At 40.3% G+C, this 27664-nt stretch overlaps 1 protein-coding gene and 1 long non-coding RNA gene across 4 annotated transcripts in view; both read left to right on the forward strand.

The window, feature by feature from the left end:
* syt16 (synaptotagmin XVI) overlaps positions 1–19683 on the forward strand; it is a 31744-nt gene extending 12061 nt beyond the window's left edge. For 2 of the 3 annotated variants that reach the window (XM_068717629.1, XM_068717630.1), the window contains exons 3-7: positions 5089–5325; positions 8760–8980; positions 12546–13010; positions 13138–13327; positions 13658–19683. In XM_068717629.1, the coding sequence (XP_068573730.1) occupies positions 5089–5325; positions 8760–8980; positions 12546–13010; positions 13138–13327; positions 13658–13971 (1427 nt within the window). In that variant the 3' untranslated portion in view covers positions 13972–19683. Of the gene's footprint in view, positions 1–3262; positions 3640–5088; positions 5326–8759; positions 8981–12545; positions 13011–13137; positions 13328–13657 lie in introns of those variants that run through there. The other variant, XM_068717631.1, reaches the window with a different exon arrangement.
* Positions 19684–20945: 1262 nt separating this feature from the next.
* On the forward strand, positions 20946–27261 carry LOC137877971 (uncharacterized). Its single transcript, XR_011103583.1, has 4 exons — positions 20946–21491; positions 23001–23086; positions 24175–24293; positions 25260–27261. It is a non-coding gene; the product is annotated as an uncharacterized lncRNA (long non-coding RNA).
* Positions 27262–27664: the final 403 nt, after the last annotated feature.

Raw genomic sequence — 27664 nt, forward strand, 5'->3', positions numbered from 1 at the left:
AAGAGTGTTTATTTTTGATATTATTTCCATGCATACACGCCTCTTGCTTTCCTACAGAGCAGAAGTAAGTGTTCATGCTTATTAGTTGCATATTAGTTTTTTAACTCATGTTGTCCATGTATATATCTGCAGCATTGAGCTGCCGGTCTTCCCTCTTTCTCTTGTCCTCTCTACCTGCATTTTCTCTCCACACTGAAGACCAACAGCTTTGGTTGTGAAATAGTTTTTTTAACAAAAAGTTGAGGAAGTGACCACATCTGGACTGAGGAGGAGTGACGTAGAGACGCCGTATACGTCTCTGGTAGAGACCTGTCAATCAACATGTAGCCCCGCCCCTAAAGCATTCCCTGCTTTATGGTCTGTTTGACTCTAAATGGAGCATAATGTACTAAATGAACATCATGCTGTATTGAAGAAGACTGTAAACTAGAGATTGAGACCATATTTTAGACTAGACTTCTATACAACCAGAGGAGTCGCCCCCTGCTGGACACTAGAGAGAATGCAAGTAATATCATACGAAAAGTTACTCCTCATTTTTAGTTTTCCTACTAAAGTCCAGCAACTTGTGCCAATTTCCGCTTATTACATTCAGAAAGTCTTTTCAAAATAAACTTCAGTCTTCACAGGAAGCTACATAGTTAGGTTTAGGAAAAGATCATTGTTTGGGTTAAAATAACTACGGAGGTACCGTTACTGAAGTACACAAATCACGTGACAAAAACATTACGTAATAATGATAATATTGTGAATCATTTGGACCAGGATAATCCTGACTTAGAGTATTCACATGGTCTCACGCCTGGTCTCCAGCTTTGGTTTAAGTCCAACCTAAGACTTATGAGAAACATCTCACCACGGGGTTCATTAAGTAGCCGTTCTGGAGCTTTTTGTCGTGTCACATGATCTTCTTCAGCAGATGGAGTTTGCGTCGATCTCATGGAGCTGCAGGTGATGCAATTTTCATATTTTCTCAGCACTTGAACTCAAACAAAACAACGCCGTAGTTTACTTTCATTTAGACTCAGAAACAAGTCGTTGTTTTTGTTTTGCACGTGTACTCGTTCCCCCAAACCTCTACAACATGCAACATCAGCAACAGAGCAACAATGGTCACGTTTATTTTGTTTTATTTACGCCGGAAATGAATGTTCCTTTAACGTACGTACATGTCAATCTTCCCACCTCTGTCGCGCTCATGAAGACAGACAATAAGACTTATTTCCTAAAATATTTCTCGTCAAGGTTCAACCTTTTATGTAACCTGAAACATCTCAGAGCGTGCGTGGCTCCTTTATGCGCTACGACTCCGTTTAAACTCTCCAGTAACAGAACGAGGACGTGGGTGAGTTTGTGTTTGTGCAGCGGTTGGTTTCTGTGGGCGAGTGTGTTTGTATGTATGAGAGAAAGAGTCGAGTGAGTCAGCGGCCACGAAGCTCTGCAGCAGCTCACAATGAAGAATACCAACATTATAATAACCTTGGAAGAAGAATTCATCAAAAAAAAAAAAGGTACAGGAAGGAAAGGAGACTCAAGGACATTTTTTATTCTCTCTCTCCGTCACCCAGTAAAACTCTGTTCCTTCCTCCCACTTGTCAAACAGCGTGAACACCCAGAGCAAAGGTTATGAAGGTGAGCAAAAGAAGTTCAGAGTTTCTACATGTTGGATCAAAGCAACCAACTGACCACAAAATCCACAAACTCACTGTGTATTAATAGTGTTTTTTGTGACATTAAATCACACACAACAAGCTCCTGTTCTGTTACATAATCTTGACGTCTTGTTTGGTAAAAAAAAAAACCGCTTTATTTTACCACTTTAATTATCCCTCGGCTAAGCCCCGCCCCCCGCTGCTACTCCGTCACAGCTACGTTACCACGGAGCCCACACTGTCACTAACTGCACTCCCTGAAGACGTATTATCTACACAAATATGTGGTTTAAACAGGTTAAAAAGATAAAGATAGAAGATAAAGTGTAAAAGTGAACCACCACATCACCTGGAGATCCAGACAGAAGACACATTAAATTAAGGAACAACTCTGTTCCTCTTTATTCACTCTTTATTCACTCTTTATTTACTCTTTATTCACTCTTTATTCACTCTTTATTTACCTCTTTATTAAGTTGAACTCATAACGCCGACCCTCTGGCTTCCCCTCAGGTAAACACTGTTCGCCCTCTCAGCACGTTTGTACTGTTAGCGCTGTTAGCATCGCTAGCTACGATGTCGCCATGTTGAGAGCTGTTAAGAGGCAATCGAAACGCTCTCAATCTCATATCTTTGCACCTTTAATACTAGAAACGTTTTAAGTGGAGTCAGTGTTGAACTGTACAAAAAAAACACTTTTAACATATTGCGATAACGTCGTTACAGTGAGAGCTTCCTCCATGTGGGCTGAGAGTCATTTTTACTCAGTTTGGTAGCTTTTCTTTTTTTTTTTGTAGCTGAAATAAAAACGTTTTTTGGTGCTTTATAATTACAGCTCAAATGAAAGAGAGAAAAAACTAAATAACAGCCACCAGCAGGATGTTTGAATCCAGGACTGTGAGTCAAACAGAGAGCAAACACTGGTTTGTTGATTCCCACCTGCAGCAGGTGGAGTCTCTGGTATTTCCAGTTGGTTTCCTGAACAAACAGCACATCCTGTTTGGACTCAGGCGGGCGAGGTAAGGCAGGCTGTTAAGCTACTTTATGTTTTAGTCAAATTATATGTGAAAATGCAGCTTAAACCTGGAAACTGTAGGCCTGATTTAAATAGCTTCACTTGAACAAAGAACAATGAAAACTCTCACATGTATTCAAGTACTGCGTACTAAGTACAACTTGTACTTTCCATTTTTGTGCATCTTTATACTTCTGCTCTACTACATCTATGAGGTAAATATTGTACTTTTTACTTACAGCTTTAGCTACTTCTCAGTTCAAATTAAACATGCACGTTAATGCAGCAGTGAATATTAATCCAGAAACATCAGATATAATAGTTAAACATTTTGCTGATCAGGTACTTGTACTAGTAATATTAACTTTATGTGTATAGCACCTTTAAAAACAGAACCTTTACGCAATACAACAACAGTGAGGCCCAACAAACGCAAGACAATAATAATAAATAATAATAAATGTGAAAATGCAACAAGAGAAAAAATGTATGGATATAATGATATACTAGAAATAACAAAAAATAATGAATGATAAAAATAAAAGCAGTAAAAAGACGACATCACATGAATACCTCTCTGTTAGAAGCCCTTTACTACATTCAGCTGATAATACTTCTATACTTTTAAGTCAGTTAGGGTTCCGTAGTAGAGTATTTCCACAGCGTGGTATTATTACTTTTACTGCACTAAAGGATCTGAAAACTTCTTTTCCACCACTTGAATCAGCAACGTTGTTACTACGTGGACATATTGCTATTTACTTTTAATACTTTGATATAAATGTACATTTATACGTGAATATTTATGTGTATAATTCTTTGTATCCAAGCGTATTTGAGTGTGTGTGTGAGTGTCTTTGTTTATGCAAGATCCTGCACGTGTGTGTGTGTGTGTGTTTAGGTGTGTGTGTGTGTCAAAGCTAACGGACCAATCAGCCCGTCGGCAACCGGTAAACCGTGGCGGCCGCTCAGGTACAGATGAGATGGTGGGCGTGGCCTGTACTTCCAAGGAGAAAAGGGGAGGGGCCAGGGTTTGTCTCCAGCGCCACGTCACTCATTCAGCTGTTGCTATCCAATTATGGTGGAATTATGACGCGAGAGCAGTCATAGGCTCTGCTCACAGGTTTCTATTCATTTCACCAGAGAGAGAGAGAGAGAGAGAGAGAGAGAGACAGAGATAGAGAGAGAGAGAGACAGAGACAGAGAGAGAGAGAGAGAGGCAGGCTTTGTTTCTCTCCTCACTGACTTTGAGTGTTTACAGCTTGTAAAGGAGCCATTATTTTACCAGAACACAGTGGCTTTACCACACTGAACCTCTGAGCTGAAGTCGAGTCATTTTAGACTAGACTTCTATACAACCAGAGGAGTCGCCCCCTGGTGGTCACTAGGGAGAATGCAGCTTCAACACATGAAGCTTTGGCTTCACTTTAAAGAACCGGAGGTTGCCTCCTGGTAGGAACGTGATGCAACCTCAATCTGACTTAACTATGAGGTGCACTATGAGGTTTGAGCTGAACGGCTTCAGGTGTGCTGTGCATGCTGGGATGCTATTTGTAAGTCGTGTGTAAGACATTCTTCTTTTAGTGATAACATTTGTTTTTGTGTGAAAACACAAGTTTAAGAACTCGTCCACTGACTTTGACCAGAGAAAACAAACTCAGGACAAAAAGACTTTAAAACTAACCTGTTTGGTTTGGTTGAAACAAACTCTGTTTTCCTCCTCTCTTTCTTGTTTCCTTCTCTCCTCTCCTCTCTTCCTTGTATCCTTCTCTCTTCCTTGTGTTCTCTTCTCCTCTCTTTTCTTACTTGTTTCCTTCTCTCCTCTCCTCTCTTCCCTGATTCCTCCTCTCCTTTCTTCTTTGTTTCATCCTTTTCTTTCTTTCCTTTTCTCTCACCTCTCCTTTCTTCCTTGTTTCCTCCTCTCCTCTCCATTCCTTTTTTCCCTGTTTCCTCTTCTCGTCACCTCTCTTTTCTTCCTCTCCTCTCCTCTCCTCCTCTTTCTTCCTTGTTTCCTCCTCTCCTCCCTTTTCTTCCTCTCCTCTCCTCTCCTCCTCTCTTTTCGTTGTTTCCTCCTCTCCTTTCTTTTCTTCCTCTCCTCTCCTCTCCTCTCCTCTCCTCTTTCTTCCTTGTTTCCTCCTCTCCTCTCCTCTCCTCTCCTCCTCTTTCTTCCTTGTTTCCTCCTCTTCTCTCCTCCTCTTTCTTCCTTGTTTCTCCTCTCCTCTCCTCTCCTCCTCGTTCTTCCTTGTTTCCTCCTCTTCTCTCCTCCTCTTTCTTCTTCTCCTCTCCTCTCCTCCCCTCCTCTTTCTTCCTTGTTTCCTCCTCTTCTCTCCTCGTCTTTCTTCCTTGTTTCTCCTCTCCTCTCCTCTCCCAGCTCCTCCTCTTCCTCACCCCCTGTGTTTCCCTGTGTTTGTCTCCCTGCAGTGAGCAGCTACGGTGACGATGACGATGACGATGGAGTCAGCTCCTCCGACAGTGAAGAAGAGGTCCTGAAGCAGTTCGAGATCTCGGTGTCGCGGTCGCAGAGTTTTCGTATTTCGACGGCGGCGGCGGCGGCGAACATCAGCGAGCAGCAGACGCAGACGTCGCTCGGCCGACGCCACAAATTCAGCCGACTGTCGGACCAGGAGGAAGGCAGCACCGAGCCGTCGGACTGTGAAGGTTCATCATCTGCACACGTTCTAGTGGAATTATGACCTGCTGTACAGCTACAGATAAACGGTCACTTTAATGCTGTAAAATATTAAAAATGTATAAAAAATAAATATTAAATTAAATTATAAATACACAATATTAAAAAAATACAAATATATATATATATATATATTAAATAAAATGATAAATAAAATTATTAAATAAATATTAAAAATAAATATTAAATTAAATTATAAATACAAAATGTTAAAAAAATACAAAAATATATATATTAAATAAAATTCTAAATAAAATTATTAAATAAACATCAAAAATAAATATTAAATGAAATTATATGCTATAAATATATAATGTATTTATTGTCTGGTTGTTTCACAAACAATTAGTTGTCATGCATCATATTTCTTATCTATCATAGCGGTCGGCTTCTCTTCTATTAATTAATAATAATACATATATCTAATATAGCGCTAAAAAGGCACTTTACATGGTCAAAAAACAATAAAAACAAAGCAAATAAAAGACATTATAACAGTAAAAAGACAATAACATTCGGTAACTATGCATCACAGGTTGATGTGGGGGGATGTGATCTCTGTTTTGAAGTATTTTGCAGTTGTTTGCCTCTTTTTCGCTCCCACTCGTCAGAGGACATGTTTGTTAAAGTTGAATTTGTAACAAGGTTCAATTCACAATAAACGCTCACGTCTCCAGCGTAGAATTAAGAAAAGCAGAAGAAGGACACCCGATGATCCTCAGACCAATGTTTGAAGTGAATGTTTCAGGCCTGGTTCAGTTCTCTCAGCTGCAGAGAAGCCATCAGATCCACCAGTAATCCGTCCCAGTGTCAATGAGCCAAAAGGCCCCGAAATAACGTGTTTACTGCAGAGTAGAGGCTGTGAAGAGCTCAGAGGGGCTCAGTGGGATCCACCGCTGCAGCTTTAATTAGGACACTCGTTAGTCCTCCGCTGGTTTGTGAAGGAAACACTTTTATTCTAATCTCGCTTTTGTTCAATTCGCTTTTTTTGTTGTTTGATCAATTTCAGATAATCATGAAAAAAAAAAGACGAGATATAAAAACGTTTGTATTTTTTACTATTTATGTATTTTTTGGGCGTCATACTCGGTTTGTGTCTTGATATTTATAAAAAGATCATTATATAGTTGCATGTCATTAAATAATCATCACTTTCTGTAGTTGAGTATGAAACATAGTTTGCCAAAAGTTTAAGTAATGTGGTTCCTAAAATGTTCTTCCTAAAAAATTGTGATTAATGATAATCTCAACATCCAACAAAACATAATCTAGATTATTATTTAAACCGGAATCAGGCAGCGTGTCGCAATCTGATGGTTCATGTTTTCACACGCTGACATTTCCTCCTCTCCTTTCTTTCTTTCCTTCCCTCACATCTCTCCTTTCTTCCATGTTTCCTCCTCTCTTTTCTTTCCTTCACTCTCATCTCTCCTTTCTTCCTCGTTTCCTCCTCTCATTTCTTTCCTTCACTCTCATCTCTCCTCTCTTCCTTGTTTCCTCCTCTCCTTCCTATCTTTCCTTCAGTCTCACCTCTTCTTTCTTCTTTGTTTCCTCCTGTCATTTCTTTCCTTCATGCTCCCCTCTCCTTTCTTCTTTGTTTCCTCCTCTCCTTTCTTTCTTTCCTTCACTCTCACCTCTCCTTTCTTCCTCGTTTCCTCCTGTCATTTCTTTCCTTCACGCTCCCCTCTCATTTCTTCCTTGTTTCCTCCTCTCCTTTCTTATTTTCCTTCACTCTCACCTCTTCCTTTCTTCCATGTTTCCTCCTCTCCTCTCTTCCTTGTTTCCTCCTCTCCTCTCTTCCTTATTTGTTTTTAATATTTTTTTAACTAAACGATAAATTCAGAAAGTAAATAATCATTGTTTGCAGCAGTTTGAACTCCACCATCTCTTTACTTTATTGAGACTTTATTCATTTTGAATCTTTCACGGGAGCTTCTCCTCAGAGCTAGTAGCTAGCAGCTAACTTGCTAACCCAATAGCATCGCGCTAATTATCGCCCCACTTCTTTTACCACGAGCAGCTGCTTGTTGGTGACATTGTTCGGTTGGGGTCACTCTGTCTCAACTGGGATTTAAATCCCGTCTTTAACACACACACACACACACACACACACACACACACACACACACACGCTGATGACTCACCTCAGCCGTTGCTGTGGTTGACGCCCCGTTGATGTCACAGTCAGACCGACCTTAATGATGGTGAATTGGAGATAACTGCTATTGATTGGTCCGAGGTACGGCCCGTTCTCCGAGTGTCTCTGTCTCGGGAAAAGGCCACGGTGAGACGGATCACACACCATCGCCTCCGGAACACACAACGCTTCTGTTAGACCCTCGCAGACCCACAGGGTGTTGTAACACAGTCGCTTTCTAAATTAAAGCCTAATAGTGGGACACATTCAATGCTTTCGCCATTAGTTTGATAACTTAAATGATTGTTATGGAGATATATAAATATCCATAAACAGAATCCTGATGAAGTTGATTTCCAACGTAAAGCTCGAGTGTTGGATCTTGTCTGTGGAGGTCATTAAACAATCGCCAAAACTACACCGTTGATCTTCGCCAGAAGCTGTAAACACCGTCATTATTGTCAGATTGTTATCTCTGCGAAGGTCCCTGAACACATCATGTGTGACGAACGGTTCCGTCGGAAAATGCAACCAAAACTAATCTTAACATTGTGATATTTCATCAAAAACATTTTATGTCTCATTTAAGATCTCACCACAAATAAACCGTTCGCTTTCCCCCAACATCGGTCAAACTTGTGGACACTTGGAGAAATGTTTTTTAAATATAAATTATCAAAGATTGCTCTTTTTTATGATTTATAGCATTTTAAGACATTTGTAAGACTCTCTGGATCCAGCCATTATTGTTCTCTTTCTATAAAGGAGCAGGACTTTTATATATTGCAATAAATATCAAAGCTACAGAGAGTAAAATGTGACAGGAGCAAAAAAACGCCTCAAAACTGCTTGGTGTTCAGAGGGTTGAAAACAAACATGCTTTTCCATCCCGCCGGTGGTTTTGGGGTTTAGTAGATTTTAAATTTGTGCCTTTATGCAACTTTATGCTAGCAGCTAACCTGCTAACCAAATAGCATCACATTTATTATCGTCCCAGCGACGGAAAAAAAAGGGTTTGGAGCAACTGACGTGAAAAATAAAGCTAGGTTATAGTTGAAGGATGTTCACATTAATCAAACTGCTTTGAATTTGAGATATTTATACATTTTAATTTGTTTCTACATTTAATTACTTGCAAATGTGGAAACCTAATTAGATTAACTAAACTTATTAGATATGAAAACATGCCGCCCTTCTCAAAACGACTGATTTAGAGTCAGAGGAGCCTGATGCTGACTTTCCTCCCACGTTGCCTTCCTCCTGCAGAAATGGAGGCTCAGAACCAGCAGCGGGGTTTCAAGGACCCGCTCTCCGCCGCCCTGGAGGAGAGCGAGAGGGCGTCGCCGGTCTCTCTGGACAAAACCGCCGGTCTCGAGGCGTCGGGCGCCGGGGAGACTCCCACCACGAGTACAAACCGGCAGGCCGCAGACGGCAGCGAGGAGATGGAGAAGGCCGCCGCGGACAGCTCCTCCGTCTGGAGCCCCGAGGTACTGCAGGCACTCTGACACTCCAACTGTTTTGTGCTTTAGATAATGAATGGATCAAAGGTTAGAGTGTGGAGAGCAAAGACTGTATATAAAGTGGACGTAGTCACCGTGACGTCACTCATTGGTTTGTGGACTCGAGTTTCGTCGTCGCCATCTTGTTTTTTTCATAACAAATTAAAGGAAGTGACCACATCTGGACTGAGGAGGAGTGACGTAGAGACCTGTCAATCAGCGTGTAGACCCGCCCCTAAATCATCCCCTCTTTCTGGTCTGTTTGACTCTAAATGGAGCATAATGTACTAAATGAACATCATGCTGTATTGAAGAAGACTTGAAACTAGAGATTGAGACCATAAACTCATGTTTACAATGTTTACTGAGGGAATAAATCAAGAGAGAAGTAGAGTCATTTTAGACTAGACTTCTATACGACCAGAGGAGTCGCCCCCTGGTGGACACTAGAGAAAATGCAGCTTTAAGACGCTTCGTTATCGGCTTCACTAGTCAGAACCGGACGAAAACAAATCTTCCCTCTCGTATGTTTGAAGTGGAAGCAGAATGTATAATTTTACTTTTCTGGAAAGAACTGCAGCAAGAAAACCTCTCCAGACTGACTAACATCAGAAAACCATTAACCATTAACTTCAGTAGATAAAAATAGGCCACATGGGAAGTACACAGGAGGAAACTGGAGGATGTTTTTGATCAGATTAATTTACTGCCTTTTGAAGCTTTATATGCTTTCAGTTCCTGGAAAAAAAGAGCTTTTGTCAGCCAAATAAAGGTCACAAAATAAAAGTAAAGCTGGGAGCCTTGAATGATCGTAGATGTAGTTAAGAAGTTAAAGTATGTTGTTGATGAATAAGTGATTTGAGTGGCTTCTTGTGGGAATTGAGTTTCTCTTCAAATCAAAAAATGCATGTTGTCACTTATTAGCTGTTAATGGAGGTTTAAAGAAGTGACAGTTGGTTTAAATCTGTTCTAAAACTATTTGAGACGAACTGAGAAAAACAGAATAAACTAAACATCATCAGGTTTGTAATTGATGGGAGAAAATATCAGTTTTTTCCAGCCGTCTCCACTTCAAACCAGTGAGGAGTGTGTTTATGTTGCCATCGCTTACACCAGTGTGACCACTAAGAAGGGACACTTTGTCAAGGCCTTTCAGAAGCAGGCGTTTTATTCACAGACTGAGACTTTACAATCTGAAAGACAAATCTTTAGAAAACCTCAACGACGTTTCACAATTTCTCCGCCCCCCAAAAATAAATAGATAAATAACCGTGGCAAGAATTACTTAACGGGGTCAGTGAGCTGACCGCAGTCCTGCTGTTACCCATCATGCTTGGCAGAGGTATCATCCTCATCATCATCATCCTCCTCATCATCCTCACTCAGCTGTGAGAGGATTAGCACTCTGCCATGTTATCCTCTCAGGTTCATTTTGGAAGAAACAAACCAAACACGGCTCACCGAGGCCTCGAGGTTTCGTATAAACAGTTGATATTTCCTCTAACAAACACGAGCTCATGAATACTAATCACTGTGTGTGTGTGTGTGTGTGTGTGTGTGTGTGTGTGTGTGTGTGTGTGTGTGTGAGTGTGAGTGTGTGTGTGTGAGTGTGTGTGTGTGAGTGTGTGAGTGTGAGTGTGTGAGTGTGAGTGTGCGCATAAATACGTGCATACATCTCCTTAACAGGTATTTCTGTGTGTGTTGGTTCATGTAGGAGTGGGAATGTAGAATCTAACAACCTCTCAGTCACCGAATCACACTTTGAAATTGGGAGCAATCTGTGCAGCAAACACCTCCCACACACACACACACACACACACACACACACACACACACAGGGTGACACTGACATCATAAATAGCGGACGGACGAGTTTTGGATCGGTGGAGCTGCAGAGAACCGAGGAGAGCCGTGTTGTAGCACTTTATTTATACAGTTGTATAACAGCGCTGCCGTCGCTAATGCTAAAGCTAGCACTGCTGCTGCTAATAATGCTACTATCTCAACGAGTAGCGCTACTTTAATTGCAAGGACTGTTACTGCAGAGTAGCGTCAGTACCAACACGAATGCAAACGCTGCTAACGATGGCAGTCAGTGAAAGGATTTGTTTTTTAAAACTTGATTTGAGCATCGTTACTGATATTTATCTCATTTGTTGTCCTCAGTCCTGCAGCAGGTCACAGTTATAACACACACAACGACGTAGAAAACTAAATGTACTGGAGGGGAATGCATGAGATTTTATCCCCAAAATCCACATAAATATCATGAGCATACTTTGAATCTTTAGAATAACTGACGTCTTTTGCAAAAAATGAATCTATAAATCAAATACTGCAAGTTTAAACATTTCTGTTATTCATTGTAAAGTTTATAACTATTACAAATAAACAATGCAGTAAATATACAAACACGTATTCAACATATTTAAATCAGAGTAAAATAGAACAAAGTATCACTAAAGATAGAAATAAAAAGACTGATTTGTGTTTCAAAGGAATATATACAGCTATGTATAAATACACAAAAAACTTGCACAATATGTGTAATATCTAACATACTACTGCCAGTAGCACTACAAGCAGTACTATTTAAGTACTGGAAGTAGTAGCTCTACTCTAAAGAATCACATGTAATACTGTAATACTACATCTGTAATACTTAAACGTGGTATTTCTGTTTACTGCCCAGTGATACAGCCTGGTACTTCTTCTGCTGCCTGCAGAGGAGGAAGTAGTAAACATGCGTTGACCTCCTGACCTGATCAGTAGATTGTCTTATCTGTCTCTGCGGTTGCCATGTCGACGCCGACACGCCGCGCGGCTCTGTCAACACGCGACACAATCGATGTTGTGTTTGACGACGGAACGGGAGGCAGGGAGGAGGAGGAGGAGGAGGAGGAGGAGGAGGAGGAGGAGGAGGGGGGTGACTGCTCCTTGAGGACAGGATTTCTGCTCAGTTTGTGTCTCTGAACATTTGACAAATGGTTTATTTTGACTTTGTCTGTATATATAACATCGAGAAAATATAAGAAAAATAGAAATAAGTATAGAAAATGTGTCCATTATATTACAATATAAATTGTTCATACAACAATAAATATAGAAAAAAATATTTACAGTGTAAATAATACTACGGAAAAATGTGATCTATGATTGAGTTTGTTAAAACATTAACATTTTTCAATATTTTTTCCAGAATCAAGTGTTTCTTCTTGATTGTGGTGCAGAAATCTGCATTATTTATGAATTCATTTATTCATGTGTCGAGTCCTTAAGAGAGAAATGTATTATTAATCCAGGATGGAAATGTTTCTGTTACAAAAACACAAACAAAAATAATGAGCAAAAGAAAGATAAAAATGCAAAACGTATAAACTATTAATAATGATACTATTTGTAAAGCACCTTTAGCTTAGCATAAAGACTGTAAACAGGGGGAACAGCTAGCCTGGGCTCTTTGTAAAAGGCCTACAGTACCAGCACCTGTAAAGCTCACTGATTACAAATACACTTATTAATAAGCTTGATGTGTTTTATTTCCCCGTCTCAGCAAGGTCAGCCTCCCCAGGACGAGGTCTCGTCTCAGCCGGCGACCTCTGCCCTTCGCCCCCCCATCTCCAAATGCGGAGACCTGGTCCTCTCTCTGGAGTACCGCCCCGACACGGAGAAGCTGCTGGTCTCGGTGATCGCGGCGCGGGACATCCCCGACAAGGCCCGCAGCGGCATGGACTCCTGGCAGGTGCACATGGTCCTGCTGCCCGCCAAGAAACAGCGCCACAGGACGTTGGTGCAGAAGGGCTCGCTGCCGCACTTCAACGAGACGTTTCGCTTCTCGCGCCTGGAGCCGTCGGAGCTGCAGATGTCGGCCGTCAGGTTCCGGCTGTACGCGCTCGGGCCGTCCCGGATGTCCCGCGAGAGGATGATGGGCGAGAAGGTGCTGCGTTTAGGCGGGCTGGACCCGGACGGAGGGACGATGGAGACCACGCTGGTCCTGGAGCCTCGCAGTAACCTCAAGGTGAGGTGGTGCGTTTCTTTGTGGGTCTTTGTGCTGCAGGTTTGTGTCGACGTCCGCTTCTTCTTCTTCTTCTTCCTCCTCCTCTTCTTCTTCTTCGCTGGTGCTCACTGTGGTTGTCTCTTGTCAGAGCTTGGACTCCCAGCTGAGTCTGTCCGCTGTGTCTCAGAGCGACAGCGCCTCGTCCACTCAGTCTCTGACCCACGGCGGTGTCCCCGAGCTGCTGGTGGGCCTCACCTACAACGCCACCACGGGACGCATGTCTGTGGAGCTCATCAAGGGAAGCCACTTCAGGAACCTGGCCATCAACAGACCACCAGGTCTGCTATCTTATAACTTAAATCATGATAACATTTATACCAAAGTCTGTGTATAAAACTATTATAACCAGGACTGAGAGGGTCAGACTGTCAGACCCTGCTGCAGTAAAATGAGAGGTTTTCTAAAGGGACTCTGGTGCTCAGAGACACTACAGCTTTAGTCCACAGGGACCGCCAAAATAAGATGAAAGAACGTTTATTTAATAAAAGCAATAAGACGCTTTATTCAAATTGAGGATTTTGGAGAAGTTGGGGAAAAGTATATATTAGATGCTGACATGACAGAAAAAGCCTCGCGTTTGTTTATGTCCCTCCTCCTCCTCCCTCTAGACACCTACGGCCGTCTGACCCTGCTGAACTCGGTCGGTCAGGAGATCTCTCGCTGCAAGACGTCGGTGCGTCGCGGCCAGCCCAACCCCGTCTACAAGGAGACCTTCATCTTCCAGGTGGCGCTGTTCCAGCTGTCGGACGTCACGCTGCTGGTCTCCATCTACAACCGCCGCAGCATGAAGCGCAAGGAGATGGTGGGCTGGATCGCCCTGGGCCAGAACAGCAGCGGCGAGGAGGAGCAGCTCCACTGGCAGGACATGAAGGAGAGCCGAGGACAGCAGGTCTGCCGCTGGCACGTCCTGCTGGAGGCGTAACGCCACACACACTTAGGACTTTGTAAGTTTATTCTTTTTACGTTGGGGGAATGGTTTTGATGCTGCATGTGGCTTCAGAGGGGCGATGGATTCAAGGACTTCTCAGAGCGCCACTCCACCGTCGACGCATCTAACAAAGAGAGGAACACGTTCACCCGCTTCAGGAGGCCGAAACACGTTTTCAAGTCATGAAGAAATGAATAGAAGAAGAGCCTTCAGCGAGGTTCCACGACAAGTATTTCTTTTGTCGTGTTACATCCTTTATGGATGTGAAGGTTTGGTCTTTGCAGAAGATCCGTCGGCCTCCGAGAGGAGCTGAGAATGTGTCCCACATTTAGAGCTTTCTGTTTTTGTTAAAGCAGCTCAGCTGGGAGACGAGGGAGCTGCAGTTTAGTTTTGCTGGTGAAATGCTGTGTTAGAAAGTACACACAAATTAGAGGTGTGTGTGTGTGTGTGTGTGTGTGTGTGTGTGTGTGTGTGTGTGTGCGTGTGAAGCTTGCTGTTCTTTTACTGGCTGGCAAATCAATGGGAGAGTTCTGAACGAACGCAGACAGGAAACGCAAAGAAGCAAACGACCTGAAAGTGTGATACTGAGAATACGCTGTTCACATCCTCAGTTAAACAGTAATAATCAGTGAGTCAATAAGTCAACGCAACATGTATCGGACATATTTTTCATTCATTACAAAGCATTAAATCACTGATATATCCTCACTTCATTTTTACCTCCACAGCTCTAATTTGGGCTTCAATTAACAAACGAGTGATTCATCTATCGATCATCTTTCCAATGTAGTCAATTCATCGAAAGAAAAATTGACAAAAAGCTCATTAATCTGACTTGGTGGTGGTGTTTATCTTAATGCAAACTCAATAATGTAACTCATGCTAGTGAGTGGACCTGAGTCTTATAAGTAAAACAAATTAGCAAATCTTTACATTTTTAGAAGAGAAACCCAGCAAATGTTTACTCTTCTGATTTATAAATGGCACAAAGTGGAAGTTTTATGTCATTTAAAGGAACAGTGTTTAGGATTTAGGGGCATTTATTGGCAGAAATGTAATAAAACATTCTCATAACTACTACTGTCTAATCACCTAAGACTAAGACTGTTAGCGTAAAATGAGCCCTTCATCTCTACATAGGGAGCAGGTCTTCTTCACAGAGTCAGCCATGTTTCTACAGGAGCCCAGAACGGACAACCCAAACACCGTAGTTCTCCAACGCTCTTGGGAGTATTCAGTTGGTTGCAATCTGCAACCTCACCACTAGATGCCACTAAATCGTACACACTGCTCCTTAAATTTGAATGTGGACCCGAAAAAAAGTCGTTTTCTACGTCAAACAGCTGCGTAAAAGTACAAAATACAGGAAAAGCTGAGCGTCGCCGTTGAATTTGTCACCACAAAGTAAGAAAACGGGTATCTAATCTGAGATGAGAGTGTGCAAATTTAATGTAATGTGTTTTTGCATTAAAAAACCCCTCAAAAATCGAGGAAAAATAAATAATAAATGTTGCAAATATGTTTTTTTGTAATGCTCGGCTGTGGTGGAAAAGCTAAATGCGACAAAGTGCAACAGAAAAAGACTTAAAGAACTAAACTCGTGACTTAAACGACTAACTTTCCTCACGTTAACACGGCAAGCTCACATTTCAAACATGTTTTTCTACTTTTTGTAGCGTTGACTGGAGCTCTTTTAATGACGTCACCTCGTCTTCTGCAATAGTCTAATGGTTCTCCGCTTCTCTCGATGACGTAATATTCTATGGAGACGTGCGTTAATTTGCATTTTCTTTAAGCGATTTTTCTAAAGATTTGGTGAAGATTTGCGCTTCATGTGGGACGGAAACCTCACCCTGAAAATACTGAAACAAACTCGAGTGTAGAAGTGAAGACGTTGTTGTTGTTTTTTTCAGTCAAGTGGGAGCAGGAAGGCGTCTCATTCATATTCAGCAGCACTCATTCATATTCTCCCCCCCGACTCGTGTGCTCTACTACGGGAGGCAGGAAGCGACCGGCAGCTGGAGACTCTTCACCAGCGACCTCCTTCACCGAGGCAAAGCTCATCTCAACGACCCGTCGACGCTGAGCTGAAAAGAGGCTTTAAATATCTTGCTGCAGCTGTTGATAACAACATGCGATGAATTACCCTGGAAGTGTGTGTGTGGAGGGGGGGGGGGGATAAAGAACTCACACACTCACTTGCTCTGTGGTAATTGGTAGTTTTACTGCTGTGGAATCGTACAGTGCTGCTGATAATGCAGGGGATTATATTTGTTTGTGTAGATACTGTAGCTCCAAACCCCTCGGGGGAGAGGGGGGGGGGTGGGGTGTTCACACACACCGAGAGCTGGTTTATTTGAGCGTTTGTTTTCTTCAGGCAGGTGACAACAAAGCTCTCTTTACAAAACGAAGGACTGCAGCTCGCTTTGAAAAAAAACTGCAAAAAAAAAAAGATTTGTAATGACTTTTAGAAAGTGAAGCACGACAATATATATTCATATTCAAATGTTTTTCGCGTGGATTAAAGGGTCACTTAACCCAAATCACAAAAGAAACCCCGGTGCCATGAACACAATGTTGTTTTTCCTGCTCAAAGCACTGAGAAATTTAAGATATACCTACGAAAAATAATCCGCTGTAATTCTTAGATATCCCAAGAAATCAAATTTAATCCACAAAATCATGAGCCGGACCGCCAAAAGCCCACAAAGGACGTTAAGCATAAACATGAAGCTATTACTGTATGTACGAGATGGAAGACGATAAATGCATAAAGTACGTGAACAACCACATACAATGTTTTTGAGTCAGACTGAAGATTCAGATGTTTAATTGGCAAAGAACATCTGCAGATAAAACCGAAACCTCAAGGAACACACGACTCCAAATAGTTGATTTTCACTAGCAAAGCCACCACCTTCATCATCGTCATCATCATAATAACTTCCAACCACAAAGAAACACAATTAGTGTCCATTAACCAACAAGCGTTACCTTTCATAACTCTTAACAGATGTTTGACAAAACTAAATGTCACAGATTAACACAAATGAGCCACCATGTGAGAACACAATGATTCACTTATTTTACTCAGAGGAGACTGAAAACAGGTCTTTAAATTCAAAGATGAACGAGACGTGGAAGAGCACAATTCAATGGACGCATTCTATATCTGCTTAATGCAGGAAACGAGCTGTAAAACGCTGACTGTCTTGTGTTTGAACTGGAAATATATGTGATGATGAAGACTACTTCGGGTATAGATGAAGCATCGGGGGGAGAATAGGAGTGCTGCAAAGGCTGGGTTGGTTTTTATTTTCATTTAATTTGAATTATTTTTAGTTTATAAACCAGAATAATGGGATTTTGAGTTAAACCTACGTTTGGGCAAAAAAAACGGAAGTTAGCTACAATTAGCTCCTGTTTCGTTAGCTTGTTTTTCTTAGTGGCTATTTCTATTTTTAAAGTAAATGGGTGTTTAACCGCTGTATGTGCTGCTAAAACAACTGGCCCTCCTTCAGTTTTACTTCTCAAAATTAATAATAAATAATTTTAGTGGCTGCTAATTAATATTAGCTCTGTAAATTGTTGGAAACGTGACTATCTGGCTCGTATTACCTGCCAATGCAGCATCTTAAATATGCATTGGCTACATCCATGATATCGTGCTAATTTAGCTCAAAAGGCTAAAGCTAGCTTAAAGAAACTAACATTGTTTGCTAGTTAGCCATAGCAAGTTACAATACAAGACTACTTCACAATAGAAATACATGATTTTACCTTTTTGAACAAAGGTTAGATTTTCTCTTTATTTATCAAACAAAATCATTTATACAATAAAATCCTTTGTGGATTGTGAGTAAACTGTCATGTTCATGTTAAAAGTGCCGCTAGGCTACTACTGTAGGTATTGCGCTAGTTAGCGGGCCTGCTAACGTTAGCGTCTCGCTTTAACCCCTTACAGTTTTGTTTTTGTTTTTAGTTTTGGAAAGGAGATAAAATAATTCAGAGTACAAAGTTTAAATCACCAAAGCTAGTCAGACCTAAGCTGCTAAGCTATGATTTGACAATAACTGATAAATAGCTGTTTAATTTGCAATTCAATTTGATCAGTTAGCTAGCTAGCTAGCTAGCAGAATACCTAACGTTTGGGCTTTGCCGATCGTGGTTTAAAATTAACAAACTCCAAGGCAGTTTTGTTGTGTTTAGGTAATGTGACTTTTAATTTATCATCCAAATCAATTAAAATATTTGTTTTGTGAAATAGCAAAAGCACAGACAGGAAATGTCATATTGTAGCACAACAAACTGTGCAAACACACGTTTTTTTTTCCAGCATATTACAAAACAGTATTCTAGGTATTGGTAGTATTTATTGCCAATAAGTCATCTTAACGCTTGTCTAAATCAACTACTATTACATTTTGATACCAGCACTCCTATTCTACAGGCTTCATACATGTCAGTGTGAATAGTGACATGAATTTACTGCACAGACTGATATATTTTATGCATGTCGAGTTGTTGTACAGAATCTATAATATCTATTATATATTTTATAAAATAGTAAATGTTTAATGTTCTATTTGTATTGACACGTCTGCATGCTCAGTTTGAGATCCCAGGTTGTATTTACAGATCGATCAGATTGTGCTGCAGATGTGATGCCGTCGTAATACTCTGATGAAGAAGTGCCTGTAACATTTTTGAGATGAAACATATCCACCATGAAGAAAAAAAACTAAAACAAACAGATGATCCAAATTTGCATGAAGCCTTCTTGTTGTTCCCTGTGAATGCTGCCGTAGGTCTGCATGCATGGAAGGTTGGCTGCAGGCCCTGAGGTCAAGGCCTGGACCAGGACTGAGGTTCAAGTCCAAGTCAGACCACATTCAGTCAGGTTCAAGTCCACAACGGGTCAGAGCAAAGACCAAAGTCAAGGGAGACACCGTAGCAAACAAAGAATTAAACTTAAACTTGTTTAAAGTTATTTTTTAATACGATGTTTAAAGGAATAGTTTTTGGGAAATACGCTTATTTGCTTTCTTGTCACAAGGGCAGAACTGGAGTCAGCGCATCATTAGCTTAGCTTAGCATAAAGACTGGAAGCAGGGGGAAACAGTTAGCCTGACTGTCTAATATTGAATAATGTCGACCTTCTCATCTAACTCTCTGCAAGAGAGCAAATAAGCATTTCCTTAAATCTAGACTATTCTTTTAGATATACATCAAACATGTTTAAAAAAAATAAAATGTAACCATATTCAGTCTGTGTATCTTTTGGAATTTAGATTTTTCTATTAAAACCAGAAATTAAAGATAAGCGGTTATAATCTTCAACCAAAAATCAGGACTTTTTAATCCATTGTCAACAAAAAGTTATTTTTCTCCCTTATAAATAATGCAATTAAATTGTAATAACTATTTAAAAAAGAACTGGAACACAGTCCCCTTTTCATTTTCTGAAAACCGTGTAATGGTCTTAGATCTCCATTGACATCCGAAGTGGAACCTTCCAGAGACGTTATATCTTGCAGAGACTGTAGTCCTACAGTCCTGTAGTCCTGGTCTGGTCTGGTCTGGTCTGGTCTGGTCTGGGTCTGGGTCGTGCATGCTGAGCCGCCGCCGCAATCAGAAAGCACTTTTTGTACCAAGTTTTGTCGTTGCCAATAAAACCCAGAAGATCCCGCTGTGGGAACGTCTGTCCACCATCTGGTTTCTTGGGTCTCCGTCCTGCTCAGACGTCTTGATTCTGAGAACGAGGCTTTTCTAACCGCCAGTTAACAACAACAACAAAAACACAGTTCATCCCGCTCTGATTGGTAGTAGAGATTTCCAGTTTCACTCAGGAAATCACACAGTGGATTACAGATTAGGGTTTTTTGGGGGGGAAAGTTTAATCTTTGGCAGCAGATGCTTTGGTTTTAGATTTAGCCGACAAACATGCAGCGTATTAATGTTGCTGTTTATTAGCTGAATGGTATCACGTGTTCAGTTCACCTTTATTCTCTCAAAAGTAAAACTGTTCTTTATTTTTCTCTCTGTTCCTGATTTAAATGATCTGTCATTGGGCCACTTTATAATCTACAATTTTGTATTCTCCTAATTTATATCCTGAAATAGATATATATATATATATATATATATATATATATATATATATATATATATATATATATATATATATGGATATATCACTACTTTCCACTAATATTTACAATAAGATTAAGAGTGTTTCAGCGCGATACAATATCAGCTTGGTGGCATTATGTTTTAATTAAAAACCTCCAAAAATAATGATACTATAGATTGTTATTATTATTATTATTATAAATGGTATAACTTCATAACGGTGTTGAAAGTTTAAATCCTTATAGAGTCAAGCTAAAATGATCACAGTTGCTTTATGTGCTGGTGATGGAAAAACATTCTCTAATATTTCTTGATTTCAGACATTGAATTATGTTTGACAAATTTTGATATATAGTATTTTTATAGATATGTCAAACTGCTGATATAAAAAAACTAAATAAACCGTAACTTAAATTCAAATTTTACAAGAAATAGTGATTTATTTTGTATTAGTCATTAATAATATTGGGGAAACTAAACAAGCCGATAATAAAAACAAGAGAGTGTTTTGTTTATTGTCCCCACATTTTAATATTCATTCAGCTTTAGTTAAATTTAGAACCGCTGGACGAATCAAACAGAACAATAAAGCTAAATAATGTCAAAATGAATAGAAAACAAAACAAACGTAACAGATTCAAACATCCTGTGTGGTATCAATCAATGAAGTAGCCTGCATGAAACACTTTCTTTGTGTACTATTTGTGTATTTGTGTGTACTGACAACTTTGTGCCTCATGTCAACAAAACAACAGAAGATATTTGACTTGTGGAGGCGGACATTTGTCTCTGTGGCTCTGTGTCGGTAGAAAGCAGACACACACGCACACACACACACACGCATACACACACACACACACACACACACCTACACACACACACACACACACACACACACACACACACACACACACACACACACACACCTACACACTCCCACACACACTTACACCTATATACACACACACACACACACATGCATACACACACATACACCAACACACACATGCACACCCACACACACATGCAGGGAAGACGAGGCTTGATGCTGGAGCGTCATCGCCGCGCTTACTCAGTCTCCTAGCAACAGGAAACATCTGCCTCCGCGAGGACCAATGAGGGCGCGCGGAGAGCGGAGCGTGTTGTCTCGTGTCGCCGTGAACGGGATATTTTAGGAGGCTGGAGAGCAGCGAGCGTCTCACCCCGGAGGGAGCTGGAGCTGTCTGTCCGTCTGTCTGCAGGAGCCGAGGGAGCCTCTGACTTCAGGCCGAGCTGCAGCGTCGCTGAGTCGGTGTGAAGACGGTGGATGTGGCGCCGAGGAGCGGAGGACTTTACCTGCAGGATTGTACCGACCTGCTGCTGCTGGACGGAATTATTTAAAGGTAAGAAGCTTCAACGGACATGTTTTTGTGAGTGGATTTAAACGGTGGTGTGTTCGCATTTTAAAACAGCAGCTGCACTCGTTTATAAACTGACTTTATTTGTGCGGCACCTTTAAAACATGGAGGCAAAGGTGAGGAAAGAATAAAACATAAAAGCACTATACAAATAAATGAAATTATTAGATACAATAAAATGCACATGGAGAAAAAAAAATATTTTTAAACAATATTTATCTAAAATTAAAAACATATGGAAAAAAATAATATATATAGTGAAAATCTCTGTACTCCAAATCAGATGATCTTGATTTTTTGCTTAAGTGTTCCTGTAGGGGTTGATTAGATCATCCTCATAGTCATATAATATATAGTAAAATAATGTATTTGATGAACAATGCATCACCACAAAGGGTGGAAAAGTTGATATTTGGTGAAAGTAAAAGTCTTAAATCAAAGTCCTGTTAGTTTAGTTAGTTTATGCACATTTCCCACCAATCTTAATGAAGAGAAATGTGGTTTAAAGGGAGAAAACATGTCGCTCTGTGCACATACACTTGGAAACGTTTGCTGTAAAAAGAATGTATAGCAAGTGTTGCATCCACACACACACACACACACACACACACACACTTCCCACGCAGCCTCTCTCTCTCTCTCATGTTTCCATCATCATGCATCATTCTCCCACAGATTAAATATTCGGGCTGCAGTTGGATGTTAAAAAAACTGTGTGTGAGTCACTGCAGCAGTTTCAGGAGAGCCGGCGTGAATGTTTCGCAACGATAAAGCTTCCCACTGTGTTTATGATTGATTTGTGGCATTTAGACTAACACACACACACACACACACACACACACACACACACACACACACACACACACGCCGCCCTCTTATCTCTCCTCCTCCTCTTTCTTGAATTTAAATGAGCTTTCAAGGACAGCAGATTTTCTGAAACGACAGCTCTATAAATATTATGCAAAGATATGATAAACATTAAAGGGGTTCAAATCAGGATATCATTCAGCGGTGCATTGTGAGTATACTTTTAATGTGGAAATATGTCAGAATAAAATGCAGATGTTCATTTATACATCACTATTCAGACAAATGCATTTTAAATGTTCCCTTTTCATTGCTTTTAATACATTTTTATTTATTTGTTCAACTGTTTTTTCATTGTTGATACGTCATTTTATCGACCTTTGTTTTTATTTTTATTTTATTTCATCTTTCTTACTTTTGCACCTGCTGGCAGGTGTACAGGTGATGATGAGATGAACCTTTACAAAGAGAGCTGCAGTCCTGTAAACTCTGATTCAGACTTTACATCAAAACATGTCAGCATTTAAAATCAAACATTGTGTGTAGCGCAGTAGAAGACTTATATATCCAGGTCGCACAAAAGGGATTTTGGTTGCCAGCCTGACAGTTTCTGCATTCATGCTCTGATGTTGTGGTCCTGTCTCCTCCTCCTCCTCCTCCTCCTCCTCACCTGTCTCCTCCCTGCAGGAGTCTGAGGGCGATGTGGAGGCTCAGATCAGCTCAGACGCACTGATTCAGAGAGCTGAGCGCCGGCTGTGGAGTGTCAGCAGCAGGTAATCACATCTGTCACCTCATTTAGCCCAAACGGCTTCACATGAGGCGATGTCACGTGGTCGCTTTCATTCACAGTTTGGAGGAAAACAGGTGATTTAGGGACACTTTTGTAACTTTTAAACCTGTATTCATTTATATCTTTGCACACATATTATATATTTCAACTCACAACAACAATCTTTACCTAACTAAGTATTTCACCATCTTTTATTAAACCTAACTAAGTAGTGTTGTTGCCTAAACCTAACTGAGTTGTTTCCTGCGAAGATGGAACTTTATTTTGAGCGTAAATTGACACGCGTTGCTGGACTTTTGTAGGAAAACTCACAAAAATGAGGAGTAACTTTTTGTAAGATATCACACACGGTTGTATGAGTGTGTGTTGCATATTTACAAATCCAGTAGGCACAGAGAAACATCATCTGGAATCCTTTTAGCTCTGTTTTTGGTCTCCACCAACTCCTGAAAGGTCCGTCTCTTCAGCCGTTGAATGCTCCATACAGCTCTCTAAGTGCAGATTTAGTTATTTTTTGGTGAAAAGATGCTGAAATGCTGCATCGAGCTGCAGGGATTCTTCGTGGATTTGTCACTAAACGACATCTTCAATGGCACACTTGAGAAGGATTATTATGGAGAACCAGGAAAACGTCATTAACTTTGTTTCACTGCAGACATTTTAGTGTCAAATGGTCAAAATACAACATTTTGATAGAGATGTTATTGTTCCTCCGCAGCCTCTTTTAGTATCACACTTCTAATTATATGACTTGCTTTGAAAAGGTCATAATAAGCTTAATTTAAATGTCAGCTGAACACATGGATCGTTTAGTTTACTGCGTCTCAGTTGATTGAAAGTGAAATGGACTTTATTTATAAAACATTAAGTACTGATGAAGCTTTGACTTTACCAGAAAACTGAAAGTAAAACCTGAATGATTCTCTTTGATTTTGTTCGCGTCCTGAAAGTTTCTCCAAGCTCACTGTCGATGTTTTGAAACTCATCTATTCAATAAAAACAAAAATGCTGTTTCCCAGCATTCCCTCTGTTAGATTCATACAGTCTAATATTTAGTTTTGTTCCCTCCAGCAGCCCCTTCCCTGTGAGAGAGACCAAACCATTCAACAACGTCGAAAGTTGCTTACTTCAAGAGGAAATATGCGGAGGAGGAGGATTTACACGGAGGCCTACATGGATATTTTCAAAAAGTATGAACCTCTCCTCCTCTTTCTTTTCAACATTCAAGTTGATCTTTGTGTAATTTGATTTCCTCCGTGTTGAGAAACCCTGACCCTCCTCAGGTGTTTCTTGGTCTTTGCATTGCGTAGATTTCTGAACATATTTCTCATGTGTGTTGTAATTTGTTCTTCACCGTCTCCTCCAGCGGTGCTCGTTTCTCATTACATTCATTTCACTCTTTAATGTTTGTCCTTCGGCTTTTAAATCGCTGCATACAAAAGAGTCGATCGCACTCTTTAACGTGCGTTCTCCTCTTCTATGCAGATGAAACCTTCATATTCATCCATTCATCATAAGTCATCTTAGTCATATTACAAATATGGTATTAGTTCCTCTTTTGGAAGAACAAAAAAAGCCAAAGTTCTTTATCCAGGAATTTAACTTGGACTCTCATTCTCTGATTTTTATCAAACTTCATGGAGCCATAAAATAAATATAAATGTATGGGTTAAGGATTATCTGCAGACGTCTTTAGCGAATAACTACATGAATGTTTTAGTTCTTTTCTGAGACTTTATCTGCTTGTTTGAGCTCCAAATCGGAGCGTTTTCCTCTAAAATTCTCTTTCCAAATGCATGAAAACTTAATGAGACACGAGAGAAAGTCGGGTGAAACTACCCATTTGTACCTTGAGATGATAGTTTATGTCATAGTTTTGTCGAATAAAAAGAAGGAACATCTCTGTAAATAAATATTTGAAGTTATTAACGCAGCGCATCCTTTGTTAATGATGTGAATGTCAATTTTGACTCTGATAATGTCCAGAAAAGCTGAAAAATGAACCTGCATGGAGAAGGAGAGTTGAGAAGGAACTTGCTTTGTCGGGTTTTTCCTCACAATTTAAGGACAGTGTCAAAAAACTGTTGTCCTCCTTCTAAACCGCTCGTGATAACATTGCAAAAAGTAAAAGTGATGGTCCTGTTTGTCGTCTGCAGCACCTGATACTGCAGGAGGACCGGAGCTGCATCCTGAAGCTGTCCCTGGAGAAGCTGAGGTTCCTGGAGGACCCAGAGGCCTACCTGCGGCGCTCCGTCCTCATCAACAACCTGCTGAGGAAGATCCACCATGAGGAGGAGGAGCTGGAGGCCGAAGAGGAGGAGGAGGAAGAAGAAGTAGAAGAAGAAGAGGAGGAAGAAGAAGAGGAGGAGGAGGAGGAAGAGGAGGAGCTTCTGTACCCGGACAGGAAGAGGGTGAAGGTGCTGGTGATGGACTGCTGCTCTCCGGCGTTCGGCCTGGAGGAGCTGCAGCATTACCGGCTGGTGCCCTGTTACCCGTCCACCGGCTGCCTGTACAGCCTGGGTACCTGCCCGGGCCTCACGCCCAACCCCCGGGTCCTTCTGTACAACCTGGACGACAACGGCTGACACTCCAGAACCTTTACTGCCTCTTTTTAAAGCCGGGAAATGCATCGTGGGTTCATGTTACAACGTGTGGACACCTTCTGTTTGTTCAAAAAATCACCAGAAAGGACAGCTGCTGACATTTTCCCACACACAAAAAAACCCCTTTGAGGTACTTGTGGGATTTTTTTTGTTGGTTTTGCCAAGATGTCACCTCCTCTCGTCTCCTTGGTGGATTTGAGATTTTAAACAAACACCCTGATTCTTCAGGATCAACAGGGTCTCTGATGTCGAGCATCACTGACATTTTACTTTAACGTGCAAAGTGTGAGAGACTTGAAGCAGGCTGTTGATGTTGTGTTATTGAATTTTTATTTTTATTTTTTATTATCGTTACTGTTGCTCATGTGAACCGTGAGCGTATTCAGGGATTTACAGACTGCAGGCTACTTTTTGGATGCACCGTGGCTTGCTGATACGCTTCTGTTATCTTTCTATGCTACCGTGTGATTCATGAAATATTCTGTGCAACACTCCCTGCTGCGTGAATCATGATCTCTGAGGTGCGTTCACAGCCTGTGGGGAAGACTGGTGCTTTCTCTGTATTTGATGTCCTGTGTTTTGCGTCACTTTGCTGCCCTCTGCTGGTGAACGTATTCATCTCAAAGCCATTTTATTGACTGTTATTTTCAAATCTCAATCGATTGATAAGAAAGTCCCCCAATTTAGCATTTATAAGCAGTATTTAAACATTTAATAAATGGTTTATAACACACCATAATGCAGCTGTTAGCAGATAGAAGTGTGTATTAATGTAACTCCTGCTGCAGGCACCCATAAATAAAGACTGATATATGAACATAAAGAAATACAGTGAAGTAAAATACAGAGATAATAGTATAAAATATGTCTTCATAGGAGATGTTAAAATTGAATAACAAATACTGGACATTACTAAATACTTAAAACGTCCTTTTGTCTGCATAAAGCTACATTATGGTGTGTTATAAACAATGTATTACATGTTTATACAGTGCTTATGATGCTGAATCGTTGGGGGTTAACGTAATCTTTCTTTACTGTTTTCATTTGTTTAGGTTCAAAGTGAAAGAAGTCATGTTTTGTGGTTTTAAAAAAGGAACATTTTATTTTCTGATTGATTTTCAGCTCCATTGTGTTTTAAAGCGAAGATTCAGGGAGCAGAATATCTTTAAATTGATATTATATTCCATATTTTCTAACTATCAGTCCTGGTTGTCACAGCAGCTGAAATGTTTTCACAGAGTTTTGCTAAATTGTCAAAAGATTATTATTTGTGTTGTTTAATGTGGCACAAAGCGTGCTTCATAAAGCCGACTAATCTGCTGTATGACAACGGTGATTATTGATCCATCCTTGTGTCTCGTTCTGTGTTTACAGCGTCAATGGAAAACAACTACAACAAACACGCAGGCAACTATTAAAGAGAAGCTTGATATTTTAAAACAAGAATTTATATTTTGATGAAAATGCATATTCCATATTTAAGATGAACTATTTTGAAAAAGGGCCAGACAACTTTTTTTCAGGTGATTGATTGTCAAATAAAGTATGTGAGGTGACGATGTGTTGATGTGTTTTGATGCTTCTTTGTGTTGCGATACAAGTAGAGTATAACTGATGAATTTACAATATCTAGCTATCTATGAATCTATCTATGAATCTATCTATCTATCTATGAATCTATCTATCTATCTATGAATCTATCTATCTATTTATCTATCTATCTATTTATCTATCTATCTATGAATCTATCCATCTATCTATGAATCTATCTATCTATTTATCTATCTATCTATTTATCTATCTATCTAGGTATATTTTACAGGGTATGATTGAAATGCAGGGATACGGTACAAGGATGCTGGTCAGAGTGTTTTTTTTATTCTTTTATTTTTTTACTCTTTTATTTTATTGTTTTATTATTTTATTATTATTTGGTTTGGTTGTTTTTATTGTTT

Source organism: Cebidichthys violaceus, unplaced genomic scaffold (assembly GCF_023349555.1).
Source record: "Cebidichthys violaceus isolate CVI_PGR_0920_01 unplaced genomic scaffold, fCebVio1.0.p SCAF_22, whole genome shotgun sequence".
In the NCBI taxonomy this organism is placed as follows: domain Eukaryota; kingdom Metazoa; phylum Chordata; class Actinopteri; order Perciformes; family Stichaeidae; genus Cebidichthys; species Cebidichthys violaceus.